At 42.2% G+C, this 15,857-nt stretch overlaps 1 protein-coding gene across 2 annotated transcripts; it reads right to left on the bottom strand.

The window, feature by feature from the left end:
* Positions 1 to 279: 279 nt before the first annotated feature.
* On the bottom strand, positions 280 to 15,276 carry LOC111982293 (E3 ubiquitin-protein ligase TRIM39-like). Of its 2 annotated transcripts, none has more exons than XM_024013850.2 (4): positions 13,109 to 15,276; positions 10,370 to 10,450; positions 6,908 to 6,994; positions 280 to 4,112 (listed from the first exon to the last, which is right to left on the bottom strand). In XM_024013850.2, exon 4 carries the CDS (start codon positions 4,108 to 4,110, stop codon positions 2,434 to 2,436), a length of 1,677 nt encoding a protein of 558 aa, XP_023869618.1. In that variant the 5' UTR covers positions 4,111 to 4,112; positions 6,908 to 6,994; positions 10,370 to 10,450; positions 13,109 to 15,276; the 3' UTR covers positions 280 to 2,433. The 2 variants fall into 2 exon arrangements, with proteins under 2 accessions (XP_023869618.1, XP_070289916.1); XM_070433815.1 differs by having other exon boundaries at positions 6,908 to 6,977.
* Between the last annotated feature and the right edge of the window lie 581 nt (positions 15,277 to 15,857).

Raw genomic sequence — 15,857 nt, 5'->3', positions numbered from 1 at the left:
TATGACCTGACATTATCATGTTTACGAAAAAGAGCTCAGAATCTACATTACATAAATCACTTAGGCCTATGCATTTCATCACAAAATGTGTTCGAATAGTCTGCCTGAATTACTGGATGTGAAAAGGTGTTTGCTGGAACACCTACCTGCCTGTTGTTCCTGTCAGACCAGATCAGATTAGTTCAATTAACAATGCCAGGAATGCTGTTCCCCACACTCCTTTGGCGTTTTCTATTACAGCCATTGATCCAACATACAGAGACTGATCAACACACACAGTTTAGGGAAGTACTTGTTCTTTATTTTCACATAATAAATTAGAGTAAGTTGTAATCATACATTTATACCAGGCGATTAGCTACTATACAGTGGTATACAGTACTTAAGTAAAAATACTTTAAAGTACTACTTAAATCGTTTTTGGGGGTATCTGTACTTAACTTTATTATTTCTATTTTTGACAACTTTTACTTTTACTTCACTACATTCCTAAAGAAAATAATTAACTTTTTACTTGACACCCAAAATTTGACACCCAAAATTACTTGTTACATTTTGAATGCTTAGCAAGACAGGAAAAATGTATACATTTATCAAGAGAACGTCACCCTGGTCATCCCTACTGCATCTGATCTGGCAGACTCACTAAATTTGAAATATTTGAAATGATTTATACTTTTACTTTTGATACTTAAGTATATTTCAAACCAAATACTTTTAGACTTTTACTCACTAGTATTTTACTGGGTGACTTTCACTTTTACTTGAGACATTTTCTATTAAGGTATCTTTACTTTTACTCAAGTACGACAATTGGGCTCTTTTTCCACCTCTGAGTATTCAGTGCATTCGGAAAGTATTCAGACCCCTTTACTTTTTCCACATTTTGTTACGTTACAGCCTTATTCTAAAATTGATTAAATAGATTTTTCCCTCATCAATCTACACACAATAACCCATAATGACAAAGCAATTTTTTATTATAAAAAAAAATAAAGTTTTGCAAATGTAAAAACAAAACAAAAATTGAAATATCCCATTTACATAAGTATTCAGACCCTTTACTCTGTACTTTGTTGTAGCACATTTGTCAGCGATTACAGCTTCGAGTCTGACGCTACAAGCTTGGTACACCTGTATTTGGGGAGTTTCTCCCGTTCTCCTCTGCAGATCCTCTCAAGCTCTGTCAGGTTGGATGGGGAGCCTGGCTGGGCCACTCAAGAACATTCATCGACTTATCCTGAAGCCACTCCTGTGTTGTCTTGGCTGTGTGCTTAGGGTCGTTGTCCTGTTGGAAGGTGAACCTTCACCCCAGTCTGTGGTCCTGAGCACTCAAGAGCAGGTTTTCATCCATAATCTCTTTGTACTTTGCTCTGTACATCTTTTCCTCGATCCTGACTAGTCTCCCAGTCCCTGCCACTGAAAAAAAATCCCCACAGCATGATGCAACCACCACCATGCTTCACCGTAGGGATGGTGCCAGGTTTCCTCCAGATGTGACTTGACATTCAGGCCAAAGAGTTCAATCTTGGTTTCATCAGACCAGAGAATCTTGTTTCTCATGATCTGAGAGTCTTTAGGTGTCTTTTGGCAAACTCCAAGCAGGATTTCATGTCCCTTTTACTGAGGAGTGGCTTCCGTCTGGCCACTCTACCATAAATGCCTGATTGGTGGATTGCTGCAGAGATGGTTGTCCTCTGGAAGTTTCTCCCATCTCCACAGAGGAACTCTGGAGCTCTGTCAGAGTGACCATCAGGTTCCTGGTCACCTCCCTGACCAAGGCCCTTCTCCCCCGATTGCTCAGTTTGGCCGGGCGGCCAGCTCTTGGAAGAGTCTTGGTGGTTCTAAACTTCTTCCATTTAAGAATGATGGAGGCCACTGTCTTCTTGGGGACCTTCAATGCTATAGAAATGTTTTGGTACCCTTCCCCAGATCTGTGCCTCGACTCAATTCTGTCTCGGAGCTCTTCGGACAATTATTTTAACCTCATGGCTTGGTTTTTGCTCTGACATGCACTGTCAACTGTGAGACCTTATATAGACAGGTGTGTGTCTTTTTCAAATCATGTCCAATCAATTGAATTCACCACAGGTGGACTCAAAACAAGTTGTAGAAACATTTCAAGGATGATCAACGGAAACAGGATGCATCTGAGCTCAATTTAGAATCTCAAACCTGTTTTTCGCTTTGTTGTCATTATGGGGTATTGTGTGTAGATTGATGAGGTTAATAAAATAAAAAAAATCTATTTTCGAATAAATCTGTAACGTAACAAAATGCGGAAAAGGTCAAGGGGTCTGAATACTTTTCGAATGCACTGTATATTAGAATACACAAAATACACAGGAACGAAGAACAATATTACTAAATCTATGCATCTTCATCCTAATAGGAAGAAAACAAAGCAACACATATTTTTAATGACAAACATCCCTAATGTAGCACTGGGCCAGTCATCTGACTGACAGGAGAGATGACCAGTGGGGCTATGTTTCTTTCACCATCAGGATACCCACAGTGGAAGTATGGATAGAGTTTCTCTGTGAATTTGTGGCCAGTGAAAGAGCAGATGTGAGATCTGGCAGTGGCATCCACATCATAAATGGAGACCCGACCCTCCTCATAATCCACAAACACCCCCACCTTCTGGGGCTTCTTTTTCAGGCTCAGCTGTACTTTGGGGTCATTAGCCTCATAGTAATTATTTGTACTCAGCCCCAAAGTCCACACTCCATCCTCATGGCTCAGTGGTAACCACCCCTGCCTATTGATGGATTCTGTGGCCACTCCTACATCCCATTCAGTCTTGCCCTTCACCTGTACCTCATAGTAAGATTTCCCCGAGGAGAAGCCCTCCTTCCCCAGGACACTGTATATATAAGTAAACCTCTTTGGGTTATTTGAGAGATTCTGTGATTGGTCCCCACACCTCACTTGTTTCCCATCCACGGACAGGATTAGTTCAGGATATGCTGTATCAGGGTCCAGAGTCACATTCACTGCATACTGCGGAATCTTCATCTCAGCTTCACACAACTTCTTCAGCTCATTCTCCATCTCATTATGAAATCTCTTTACCTCACTCGTCAGTTTGTCTTCCAGCTGAGATACAGCTCTCTTCATGCACCCCATGTGCAGGTGGCTTTCAATACTGATCTCCGACCAGTCCTTGGCCTTTACTGGGAGACACCAGGATGGGGAGCTCTGGAGGAGTTGGAGATGGTCCTTGGTGTGTGTGAGCTGCCCCAGCTCAGAGCTTATCCTCTTCAGCTCAGTGATTTCTTGCTCCAGTTCTTCAATGATACCTTCAGCCAACTTCTCTGTAGCTTCTTGCTTCTGCTCAATCACACAAATGAGCTCAGCCTTACATTTATCAATCGAGTGAACTAGAGCGGTGAAGATCTGTACTTTGTCAGACATCTCCCTCTCTGTGTGTTTTTTGCTGAGATCTACTGAGTGTTTGATCTCCTTAACCTTCTGCAGTCGCTCCTGAATCATCTGCTTCACTTGTGCCTCTGTCTTCCCAAGCTGAGACTTCCTTTGGTCACATTCTTCTTCCAGAGGTACGCTGTTGTGAGCCTTGTGGTCAGTCTCAGAGCAGAACTGACACACACATGTCTGGTCAGTCCTACAGAACAGCTCGAGGAGTTTGTTGTGCTTCTTACATACCCTGTCTTCRAGGTTCTTTACAGGGTCGATCAGTTGGTGTCTCTTCAGGGCTGGGGCTATCTGATGAKGCTCCAGATGAGWSTCACAGTACGAGGTCAGACAAMCSAGGCAGGAYTTCAGAGCCTTGCGCTTCCTGCCAGTGCAGACATCACAGACCACTTCTCCAGGCTCTGTAGCGAAGTCCTCTCTGTCTCTCACTATCAATCCCTTAAAAAGTTCTGCAACTCCTCTGAGTGTTCTGTTGACATTCGGTTCAGGTCTTATGAGGAATATCTGCTTACACAGGGGACACTGGAACAGACCCGTGCTATCCCAGTACCCTTTGATACAGGCCTTGCAGAAGTTGTGTCCACATGGGATGGAGACTGGGTCAGTGAACACATCCAGACAGATAGAGCACTGGAACTGCTCTTCAGACAGGAGACTGCTGGGGGATGCCATATCTGGAACACATAATGAATATAAACTATAAAGAACCCCCAAAACATAGGCTAAATCAGTTATTGGAATGAGTCAACTTCAATATCGTTGCTTACTAAACATACAGTGCCCTTCAGAAAGTATTCATAACTCTTGACTTATTCCACATTTTGTTACAGCCTGACTTAAAACATGTATAAAATATATTTGTTTCTCACCCATCTACACACAATACCCCATAATGACCAAGTGAAAACATGTTTTTAGACATTCTAGAAAATGTATTGAAAATGAAATACACAATTATCACACCCCTGAGTCAATACATGTTAGAATCACCTTTGGCAGCGATTACAGCTGTGAATCTTTCTGGGTAAGTCACTAAGAGGTTTGCACACCCGGATTGTACAATATTGGCACATTATTATTACCAACATTTTTCAAGCTCTATCAAGTTGGTTGTTGATCAATGCTATACAGCCATTTTGAAGTCTTGCCATATATGTGACTCACTACCTGGATTCGGTCTTATGCAGCAAAATTTGAAATGGCGTTTTTTACATTGGATAAAAGTAGAGACTCAGAGCTACAAAATGGTATATGCATTGTTGAGGAACAAAGGGAAAGTAATTCTGCTTTGAAAGTTGATGAACTTGAAACTCACTTTTGAGAAAATGTTTTGGTATCTAGTGAAGAGCTCCTCTTTGTCTACACCCATTTAGCATCGTTCACACCCTCTTAAGCTTTACCCCCACCCCTCTCGTTTCTCCCTCAGAGCGCACACTTGACGCTCTGGCCGATGATTTGTTTACCTATGGATAACATGAAAACAGCCTAACCAGCTCTGCTGGCAACAATTTCATTACGCTTTTTTGCAGACGTTTACTGACACCGGCCATATTCAACGCGTGTTGTATATTTTAGCTTAAGACATGTAGCTAGCTAGCTAGGTAAACAATGAACCAAGCTAGGTAAAAAACGTGTATGATCACACAAGTGAATGTAACGTTAGCTAACGAGCCAGCCAGCTAACGTTTGCTAGTTAAACAACAATGAACATCATGTCATTACTACCCTGCATGAATATGCTGGGAGCTAACCATCCAGGTTCAATGTTAACTAGCTAACATTAGGGTCTAACTAGCAAAACAAACAGCTGTGGGATACGAATAATAAAGTCCGCTAGGGAGCCAGCCAGCTAACATTAGCTAGCTAGCTAACAGTACACTTTAGCTTGAAATGAAACCACTTTCTGTCAAAATTAGAAACGTGTACTATCTGAAAATGTAGCTAGCTAACGCTAGACTATCATACCTGTATACATCATCATGCATGATGGATGCGTCTCCCTGTCACGGATGCAATGCCACAGTTGCCCTGTGTCATGGCATATTATTTTCAAGCCAATTTAAGTCAAAACTACAACTAGCCCACTCAGGAACATTCAATGTCATCTTGGTAACGAACTCCGGTGTGTTTTAGGTTATTGTCCTGCTGAAAGGTGAATTTGTCTCCCAGTGTTTGTTGGAAAACCGACTGAACCAGGTTTTTGTCTAGGCTTTTGCATGTGCTTAGCTCTATTATGTTTATTTTTATCCCCAAAAAACTCCCCAGTCCCTTGCCGATGACAAGCATACACATAACATGATGCAGCCATCACCATGCTTGAAAATTTGAAGAGTGGTACTCAGTGATGTGTTGTGTTGGATTTGCCTCAAACATAACACTTTGTATTCAGGACATAAAGTTAATTTCTATGCCAATTTATTTGCGGTTTTACTTTAGTGCATTATTGCAAACAGGATGTTTTGGAATATTTGTATTCTGTACAGGTGGCGCAGTGGTCTAAGACACTGCATCTCAGTACAAGAGGCTTCACTGCAGTACCTGGTTTAAATCCAGGCTGCATCACATCTGGCTGTGATTGGGAGTCCCATAGGGTGGCACACAATTGGCCCAGCGTCGTCCAGGTTTAGCCGCGGTAGGCCGTCATTGTAAATAACAATTTGTTCTTAACAGACTTGCCAAGTTAAATAAAGGTAAAAATAAATGAATTCCTTCTTTTCACTCTGTCATTTTCACTCTGTCACTTTTCACTCTGTCGTTTTCTCCTATCACAGCCATTAAACTCTGTGTTTAAAAGTCATCATTGGCCTCATGTTGAAATCCCTGAGTGGTTTCATTCCTCTCTATCTTTGTATATCTAGTGTATTTTAATAACTTCACCATGCTCAAAGGGATATTCAATGTCTGTTTTCTTACCCATCTACCAATATGTACAGTACCCTTCTTTGCGAGGCATTGGAAAACCTCCCTGGTCTTTGTGGTTGAATCTATGCTTGAAATTCACTGCAGGAGTGAGTGACCTTACAGATACAGTAATTGTGTGTGTGGGGTACAGAGACATTTATTATTGCACACAGAGTGAGTCCATGTCATTTATTATGTGACTTGTTAAGCACATGTTTTCTCCTGAAATGATGTAGGCTTTCCATAACAAAGGGGTTGAATACAAGACATTTCAGCTTTTCATATGTAATTGATTTGTAAAAAAAAATCTAAAAGCATACACTTCTGTCTGCAGCACAACTTAAAAGTCAAGGGGTGTGAATACTTTCTGAAGGGACTGTATATAGTAGTAGTAATAACTGTACATTCATTCCGATTTAGAGTAGTTAGTCACATTGAGCTGATGTGGAACATATTGAAACGGTAGTGTATGTTTTAGGGTTTTATATAGATTTTTTTTTTTTTCTAAAGACAAACAAGTAAAAACAGGTTTGGAAACAGAAAGGGCTGTGATTATCTCTTTACTCACCTTCGCTTGTGTGTATGAATGTGTCTGTGTGGACACTGCTCTCTCCACCACTCTGGTCCTAGTAGCGCAGCTGTGTAAAAAAAGCCTCTGAAGATAAGACAAAATGAGACAAGATGTGTTACATTCCACTTCTATCAACTCTCTGATGCTCCTTTCCATCAGTTGAGTGACAGAATACCTGCATTGCAATGCTTTACTGTAAGTATTGTATTTCAGGGAAAGTAGTCAGATTACAAGTTATAATTTCCCAATATAACCTTTCAGATATTTTCATATCTGATCAATAGTCTTCTGATTAATGATTTATTTATTTTTACCTCACGTTAGTCTCATTCCAAACGTTGTAAATTGTTGGTCTGCACGAACCCAGTCTTCACTATGAGTCATCCATACATCAATTGTCTTAAATCATTTATTTATTACTAACTAAGTAATTCACAGAAATGCATAAACAAACTTAAAATGGTTACATGAAATGATGGGAGAAATATGCCCTAGTGGGCTGAACCGGCATGGCGGCTTGTTAGACAAAGGGAAAATTGGGGGTCGATCAAGAAGTCACTACAGAGTTCATAATTATAACAATTGACATGCTAATCTTTTACACATGAATGCTCACTCATTCGGGAACAACTGCAATCAATATATATATATTTACGCTCAGTGTGTCGTCTTGATCGCTGGAGAAAAGTTAGTTTCTGTTGGAGAGATTCGTCCGTCTCTGTCTTGGTTATCGTGGATAGTTCAGAGTGACATTCGTTATAGAATGGATGTTTCGGCGGTTGTCGTTCTTCGAGTTCAATGATACAGAATTCCTAGCTGCAGACTAGTAGTCAATATCAAAGACTTGTTCTTATTCGTCTAAGAGTTTAACCACGTGGTATGGTTAACAGATTCAGCAATGGTACTCAACCTTCGTTCTCCTCCTAATGGAGAAAAAACATGTTCTGCTGATAATTTCTCAGAGTTGGGTTTTTATTCAGATTGCAGAGAGGGGCTGTCCCAGGATGTCTGACCCAACTGGCTCAGGGGCGGGTCCTCGGATTTAGTTCAAATCAAAAGGGGTTTGTATTTTTCTTCATTAAACAGTCCAAAATCATATTACACCATTATACAAACAGTATCATACTCACTCATTCATTTTATACAACACTCAGATGTAAACCTCATATCTGAGGTTATTATACAAACAGCGGTATGGTAATGTAGCCACACAGTCTCCCATGAGTTTCCCACATTGTGACAAACGGACATGTTAATAGCTGGAATCTTCACCGATCTTTTATACTTTTTCCGGAAGGTTTACCCTCTCTCTAAAGTTTACCCTCTCTCTAGTACTGTTTGGCCATGAGGAGATTCTCAGGAATTTACGACGTCTCTCTGTGACCACAGCATGGGTTGAATGAGGAAAGGGGGAGGCAGGGAGTGGCAGGGAGAGGGGGATGGGCTTTATGTACCTAAACAGGCAACGTCATGACAACACCAAGGAACTTGAAGCTCTCAACCTGCTCCTCTGCAACCTCTGCAACCTCATTGCAACCTCTGCAATGAGAATGGGGGCGTGCTCGGTCCTCTTTTTCTAGTACTCCACAATAATCTCCTTTGTCTTGATCACGCTGAGGGAGAGGTTGTTGTCCTGGCACCATACGGCCAGGTCTCTGACCTCCTCCCCTATAGGCTGTCTCGTCACTGTTGGTGATTAGGCCTACCACTGTTGTGTCAGAGACAAATTTAATGATGGTGTTGGAGTCGTGCCTGGCCATACAGTCATGAGTGAACAGGGAGTACAGGAGGGGACTGAGCACGCACCCCTGAGGGGCCCCTGTGTTGAGGATCCGCATGGCGGATGTGTTGTTACCTACCCTTACCACCTGGGGAGGCCCGTCAGGAAGTACAGGATCCAGCTGCAGAGGGAGGTGTTTAGTCCCAGGGTCCTCAGCTTATTGATGAGCTTTGAGGGCACTATGGTGTTGAATGCTGAGCTGTAGTCAATGAATAGCATTCTCTTATAGGTTTTCTTTTTTGTCCAGGTGGGAAAGGGCAGTGTGGAGTGCAATAGAGATTGCATCTTCTGTGGATCTGTTGGGGCGGTATGCAAATTGGAGTGGGTCTAGGGTTTCTGGGATAATGGTGTTGATGTGAGCCATGACCAACCTTTCAAAGCACTCCATGGCTACAGATGTGAGTGCTACGGGTCGGTAGTCATTTAGGCAGGTTACCTTAGTGTTCTTGGGCACAGGGACTATGGTGGTCTGCTTAAAACATGTTGGTATTACAGACTCGGACAGGGAGAGGTTGAAAATGTCAGTGAAGACACCTGCCAGATGGTCAGCGAATGCTCGCAGTACACGTCCTGGTAATCCGTCAGGCCCTGTGGCCATGAGAATATTGACCTGTTTAGGTCTTACTCGCATCGGCTGCGGAGAACGTGATCACACAGTCTTCCAAAACAGCTGGTGCTCTCATGCATGTTTCAGTGTTATTTTCCTCGAAGCGAGCATGGAAGTAGTTTAGCTCGTCTGGTAGGCTTGTGTCATTGGGCAACTCTCGGCTGTGCTTCCTTTGTAGTCTGTAATGGTTTGCAAGCCCTTCCGCATCCGACGAGCGTCAGAGCCGGTATAGTATGATTCGATCTTAATCCTTTATTGATGCTTTGCCTGTTTGATGGTTCATCGGAGGGCATAGAGTGATTTCTTATACACTTCCGGGTTAGAGTCCCGCTCCTTGAAAGCGGCAACTCTACCCTTTAGCTCAGTGCGGATGCTGCCTGTAATCCATGGCTTCTGGTTGGGGTATGTATGTACTGTCACTGTGGGGATGACGTCATCGATGCACTTATTGATGAAGCCATTGACTGATGTGGTGTACTCTTCAATGCTATCGGAGGAATCCCGGAACATATTCCAATCTGTGCTAGCAAAACAGTCCTGTAGCTAAGCATCTGCTTCATCTGACCACTTTTTTATTGATCTAGTCACTGGGGCTTCCTGCTTGAATTTTTGCTTGTAAGCAGGAATCAGGAGGATAGAATTATGGTCAGATTTGCCAAATGGAGGGCGAGGGAGAGCTTTGTATGTGTCTCTGTGTGTGGAGTAAAGGTTGTCCAGAGTTTTTTTCCCTCTGGTTGCACATGTGACATGCTGATAGAAATTTGGTAAAACTGATTTAAGTTTCCCTGCATTAAATCCCCGGCTACTTGGAGCGCCACCTCTGAGTGAGCGTTTTCTTGTTTGCTTATGGCGAAATACAGCTCATTCAATGCTGTCTTAGTGCCAGCCTCTGACTGTGGTGGTATGTAAACAGCTACGAAAAATACAGATGAAAAGTCTCTAGGTAGATAGTGTGGTCTACAGCTTATCATGAGATACTCTACCTCAGGCGAGCAATAGCTCGAGACTTCCTTAGATATCGTTGATCAGCTGTTATTTACAAAAATACATAGTCCACCGCCCCTTGTCTTACCAGACACCGCTGTTCTATCCTGCCGGTATAGCGTGTAACCAGCCAGCTGTATGTTGATAGCATCGGCGTTCAGCCACGACTCTGTGAAGCATAAGATGTTACAGTTTTTAATGTCACGTAGGTAGTTTAATCTTCCGCGTAGCTCGTTGATTTTATTCTCCAAAGATTGCACGTTTGCTAGCAGAATGGAGGGAAGTGGGGGTTTATTCGATCGCCTACGAATTCTCAGAAGGCAGCCCACCCTTTGGCCCCTTTTTCAATGTACCTGTTCTTTAAAACCCTTTTGCACCATTCACGATATGGCTTCATCTTTCAGGTATGAAAACCAGCTTTAAAAGATGAGGGAAGGCCTACCCTTTCTGTAATGTTGGAAAAAAATCTGGTTAAACAACAGTTTCCCAGTCTTAGAAAAATAAAGTGGTTTATGGGTAAAACAACAGGAAATAACGACATAGTATAAAAATACTTTAAAAATATATATATTTTTGACCCGTAATCGATGTGTCAAGGCTGTTCGAGGAGATGAGGTGGGGGAGGCTCATTGTTATGGTGTGTCATCAACAGCTCTCTGGATTAACGAGACATTGGCATCACTCCAGACCTGAACATGTAACCCATGTGGTTGGAGGTGAAGTTGGAGGTGAAGCATGGTTGGAGGTGAAGTTGGAGGTGAAGCATGGTTGGAGGTGAAGGAGTGAAGATCCTGATCAATAAGGGGAAAGTCAGTTGAGTGCTGAGTAATAGGAGACGCTGAGGAAGGAGGAAGTATTCTGTTTTTGATTTTTTTCCCCCCCAGCTTAGTGGAAAACACTTCCTCTTTGCATTTGTAGCTGTTGTTATGCAAAAATGTGTTTTCAGTCAGTTGAGTCTTGCAAGGCTGTACAGGATCCACATAGCTACAATTGTCAGTTAGAATTTTCTGGCTAAGCCTGTTTTGATTACCTCATGAAAGGTGCAAGAAAAATGTTTTTTCTGCAGTAGGCCTCCCCTGTTGTGGGAATGCTTCATGCACAGCTGCACTACACTACAGTGTTCATCACTGTCCTCCTAACCTGATTGTAAGGAAGAATACAATCCTCCGGCCACTCTCAGAAGACTCAGAAATTCTCCTTTGTTTGCTGCTCATGCACAGCTCGACATCACCTCAGATAATAAAACCTCCAGGCTCCTTTATACTCTACCATCACCATACAGTCTGATGTATTTCAGCACGGTGTTGTCAGTTTGCTTTTAAACTGACAGGTGCTTGACCCACAAACGCTTGATGCATTTTGGTGAGGCTGTCGGGAGTCCTTTATGCAGTCAGAACCACCACGTTATAGTGGATTTCCATACAATGGATGACCATTTACTGATAATGAATTTAAGTAATTTAATAGTCGGTCCAAGGAGACATTTGAATAGAGTTACTATTGCAGTCCATTGGCATTGTAGTGTATTAATATATGTTTTTCTCAGTGAACAGATGTCATGATTATATGTTGTCCTTCACATTGTAAAGTATTAATCATACCAGTCAGATTGTTGTACTTATGGGGGAAAGTGATCACAATTGTCATGCACAAAAAAAATCATTAAAGAGTTTTTGTCCAAAAATGTGAATGTGTGTGTGTGTTTGCCTGCGTGTATGGTTGTTGGCCCCACTTCTGAAATTCTCAGTAAAAATCCACTAAAAGCAAGAGACATGACAACTAATCCTAATAAATAAAATAAATCAATAACTGCTCCAACTTGTTCTCTGCATCCCTGATTCCTGACTCCCAAACCTCATTGCTGGCCTGAAAAAGCCGCAACAATAAGAACGCGATGTACAAGGGCAGAGAACGGTGAAACCACTCTCAACACCGCCACAACACAGACCCTCCAACCCTCCCCGCCTCATCTAACGAGGAATTAACACTACGGCTCCACTGAATAGAAGGCAGCCCCCTGTGGTAATGCTGTGAAAAGAGCAGTGGTCAGTGGATCAGCAGAACAGGGGGTCAACACAACACTGTGCTGTTGTGAACCAGGCTCCCTAATGGCTGGTGTGCCCAGGTGAGAAAGGGGTAAATGTTATTTACCCAAGGACACCCTGTATCAGTCGAAATGGTGACCATGTCTCACTCACTTACCCATCTGGAGACATTGGTGATCTGAAAGAAAATCTTGAAAAATGGACTTACTACGACTGTGATATGTGGTTGTCTCGCTTAGCTATCGAATGCACTAATTGTCAGTCGCTCTGCTAAATGTCTAAAACCTAAATGTGTGTGTGGGGTACAGAGATGAGGTAGTCGTTCAACAATCATGTTACCCACTATTATTGCACACAGAGTGAGTCCATGTAACTTATGACTTGTTAAGCACATTTCTACTCGTGAACTTATTTAGGCTTGCCATAACAAAGGGCCTGAATGCTTATTGACTCAAGACATTTCAGCTTTTCAGTTTTTATTCATTTGTAAAACATTCTATAAACATTATTCCACTTTGACATCCATTTAAAATGCTGTCTGTAACACAACAACATTTGGAAAAAGTCAAGGGGTGTGAATTATTTCTGAAGTCACTGTATATAAAGTAGTAATAACTGTACATTCATTCAGATTTAGAGTAGTTAGTCACATTGAGCTGATGTGGAACATATTGAAACGGTAGGGTATGTTTCCGCAATTTGTATACAAATGATTTTTTTTGCCTAAAGACAAACAAGTTAAAACAGGACACAGAAAGGGCTGTGACTAACTCTTTACTCACCTTCGCTTGTGTGTATGAATGTGTCTGTGTGGACACTGCTCTCTCCGCAACTCTGAGTCCTAGTAGTGCAGCTGTGTAGGAAACCTCTGAAGATGAGACAAAATGAGACAAGATGTGTTACATTCCACTTCTATCAACTCTCTGAACTTCCGTACCGTCAGTCGAGTGACAGAATACCGGCATTGCAATGCTTTACTGTAAGTCTGTGTTTCCTGCTAGTGAAGTTAACCATTCATATCTCATGCCATTATGTCATAACAATGTACCTGTTCTTTAAAAACCCTTTTGCACCCATCACAATACGGCTTCACCTTTCAGGTATGAAAACCAGCTTTAAAAGATGAGGGAAGGCCTACCCTTTTACACCAAAACTGTAATATAGGAAAACAAATCTGGTTAAACAACAGCATTTTAAATGAGAAAACCTAGAAAACAGCAAAGGACCTGAAGAACAAGGTTTAGTGATATAGTCCTGTTGGGCAGAGACACCACGATGAAGAGTTCAGGTAAAGGAGGTAGAGGCAAATAATTAGCTGACAAGGATGGAGCAGTCTAGGCAATGACTGGAACATGCCTGTGAACTAGTGTTCTTGACCAAGAACCCCATGCAAGTCTATGGAAACATCTACCTTCTACATGCACATGCACAGTGTAAATGTTACGGTCAGTGCTTGACTTGGGCAGGAGCTCACTGGAGCTGAGTACCGGCACCTCAAATGTTCTACTGCTTGAGCTCCTGTTCCTCATAGAATATTACCTCGAATGTTTTGTGGAGCTCCTGCACCTAAATATAAACAGTACCGGCACCCAAAATGAGTACTGGAACCTAAGTTGAGCACTGGCTATACTCAGTCTTTGAGGAGTGAATTACTCATGTTTTTTTCATTCCAAAGACATTCTACCAACGATCAATCATAGGAAAGCAATCCATTTATTCAAATGTACTGGTATGGAACATGCAGACTGTAGTTCACATTTTATTACGTGAGTGGTGCCTAATGGTGCCTAATGGCCAAGTGTTTGCAGAGAATGATATAATTGGGTCACTCACTCACACACTGGTTGAATCAACGCTGTTTCTACGTCATTTCAATGAAATGGTGGAACCAACGTGGAATAGAAGTTGAATTGATGTCTGTGCCCAGTGGGTATGTTGCGCCTTCTCACCCTACCATTCAATCAAAACCTCCTGTCTAGATGAATCAGTATCTGGCTCAAATTGTCTAGAAAATAAGTCATTGTGAAATTGTGTGTTCCCAAATAAAAACGCAGATTTAGATATTACCCTGCTTTGAGTTGAAGGGAGCTATCCTTTTCGATATAGCCTTCCCACACAGTCCTGTATACGTATATTCTCTGATAGGTAGGTAGGGAGAGGCTGGGCACAGGCCTGGGAAACTGTGACATCCAGGCACCCACGTACTAAGGAATTACTTTGGCATGGTCACGTTGCTTACACACACAACCCTCTGTTGCTTCGGGAACTAACGTCAGTTCTAAAAAATATGGGCAGTGTGTGTATGCTAATCTATGCTGCTGTGTCTCTTTCGCTCTGGTCGTACTGTGCTGGTCTTAGTCTGGACTTAGTCTGGTCCATTGGATCACGAGTCGAACCACTGTTAGGTCAGCAGGTCACCGTCGGAGTTGGATTTGTGACTCGCCCAATGGCTGTTACGAAGGCAACAGTTGAGTTTCTCTGAACACTGCGCTATTCTATTACCTTCGTTCCTCCTCCATTGTTCTTCTCCAATAGGCCAGAGCCTTATCCAATCCCACTGAAAGTCCTGGAGTTGAACCAAAAGACACAGCCAGATGCCTTGTCTCATCATCATTACTGTCAACTGGCCACGTGCCATAGTAAAATCCACATTGTCAAAATGACTGCTTATTATTTTAGGCCAATAATCTGTAAATATTCTATTGTTGATATGTTAGGATGGGAAATGGGACCTGTCGGGTTGAAAAGTCATTAGTGACTCCCACCTCCCTCTTCAGGGCCACTTTATTAACCCTGCGGTATCAGAAAATGGCAAAAAGAAAGTCAGGTGAACTGGTCTCAATCACATAAAGGGCATGGTGTTGTCTGAATAGACGAGTCCAACCGCAGTTTGTGCACCTTGAACATAGAGGTGTGCCAAGGTTGTGCTTGTGTGTGTGTGTGCACACGCACGCATGTGTGTGTAGGTGGCACACTGACTGAAGAGACTTGGTAAGAGGATGCCAAGTGGAGCAGAGGTGTCCTCTTACCCAGAAAGCAGCTTGACTAGTCAACCCATTCCCAGAGTAATGCATGCTAATGAAAGCCTGCTGCTGACTAAATGTGCCCCCACACTCAGTACTCAACACTCAGCTGGCTTTCACATGAGGCAGACTTTGTGCTATTGAATAATTTGTCAGGAAGGAATGAAAAATCAGAAATATTTGTAAGAAGTACAATTTAATTCCTTCTTGACCCATTTTAAATGTTCCCATAATTTACACTACAGCTGTATGGAATTGCACTGTAAATATGTGCATTGGCTTCGCAAATTAAATGAAAGAAAATACATAGGAAAATGCATTCTAAATGATGCAATTGGCAACCAATGATCTAACCCAAAAGAGGTGAGGTAGATTGCAAAATACTGACGAATTTGGACCACCATTGGGAGTAAGACTCAAGTCACACAGCATATTCTCTTATGAAACATATCGTCTTTGACAACAAGGTTCACCAACAGCACGCCTTAAACCAGGCTTAAAAAGAGAT

Source organism: Salvelinus sp. IW2-2015, linkage group LG21 (genome assembly GCF_002910315.2).
Source record: "Salvelinus sp. IW2-2015 linkage group LG21, ASM291031v2, whole genome shotgun sequence".
In the NCBI taxonomy this organism is placed as follows: domain Eukaryota; kingdom Metazoa; phylum Chordata; class Actinopteri; order Salmoniformes; family Salmonidae; genus Salvelinus; species Salvelinus sp. IW2-2015.
This window is presented reverse-complemented; position numbering and strand designations above follow the sequence as displayed.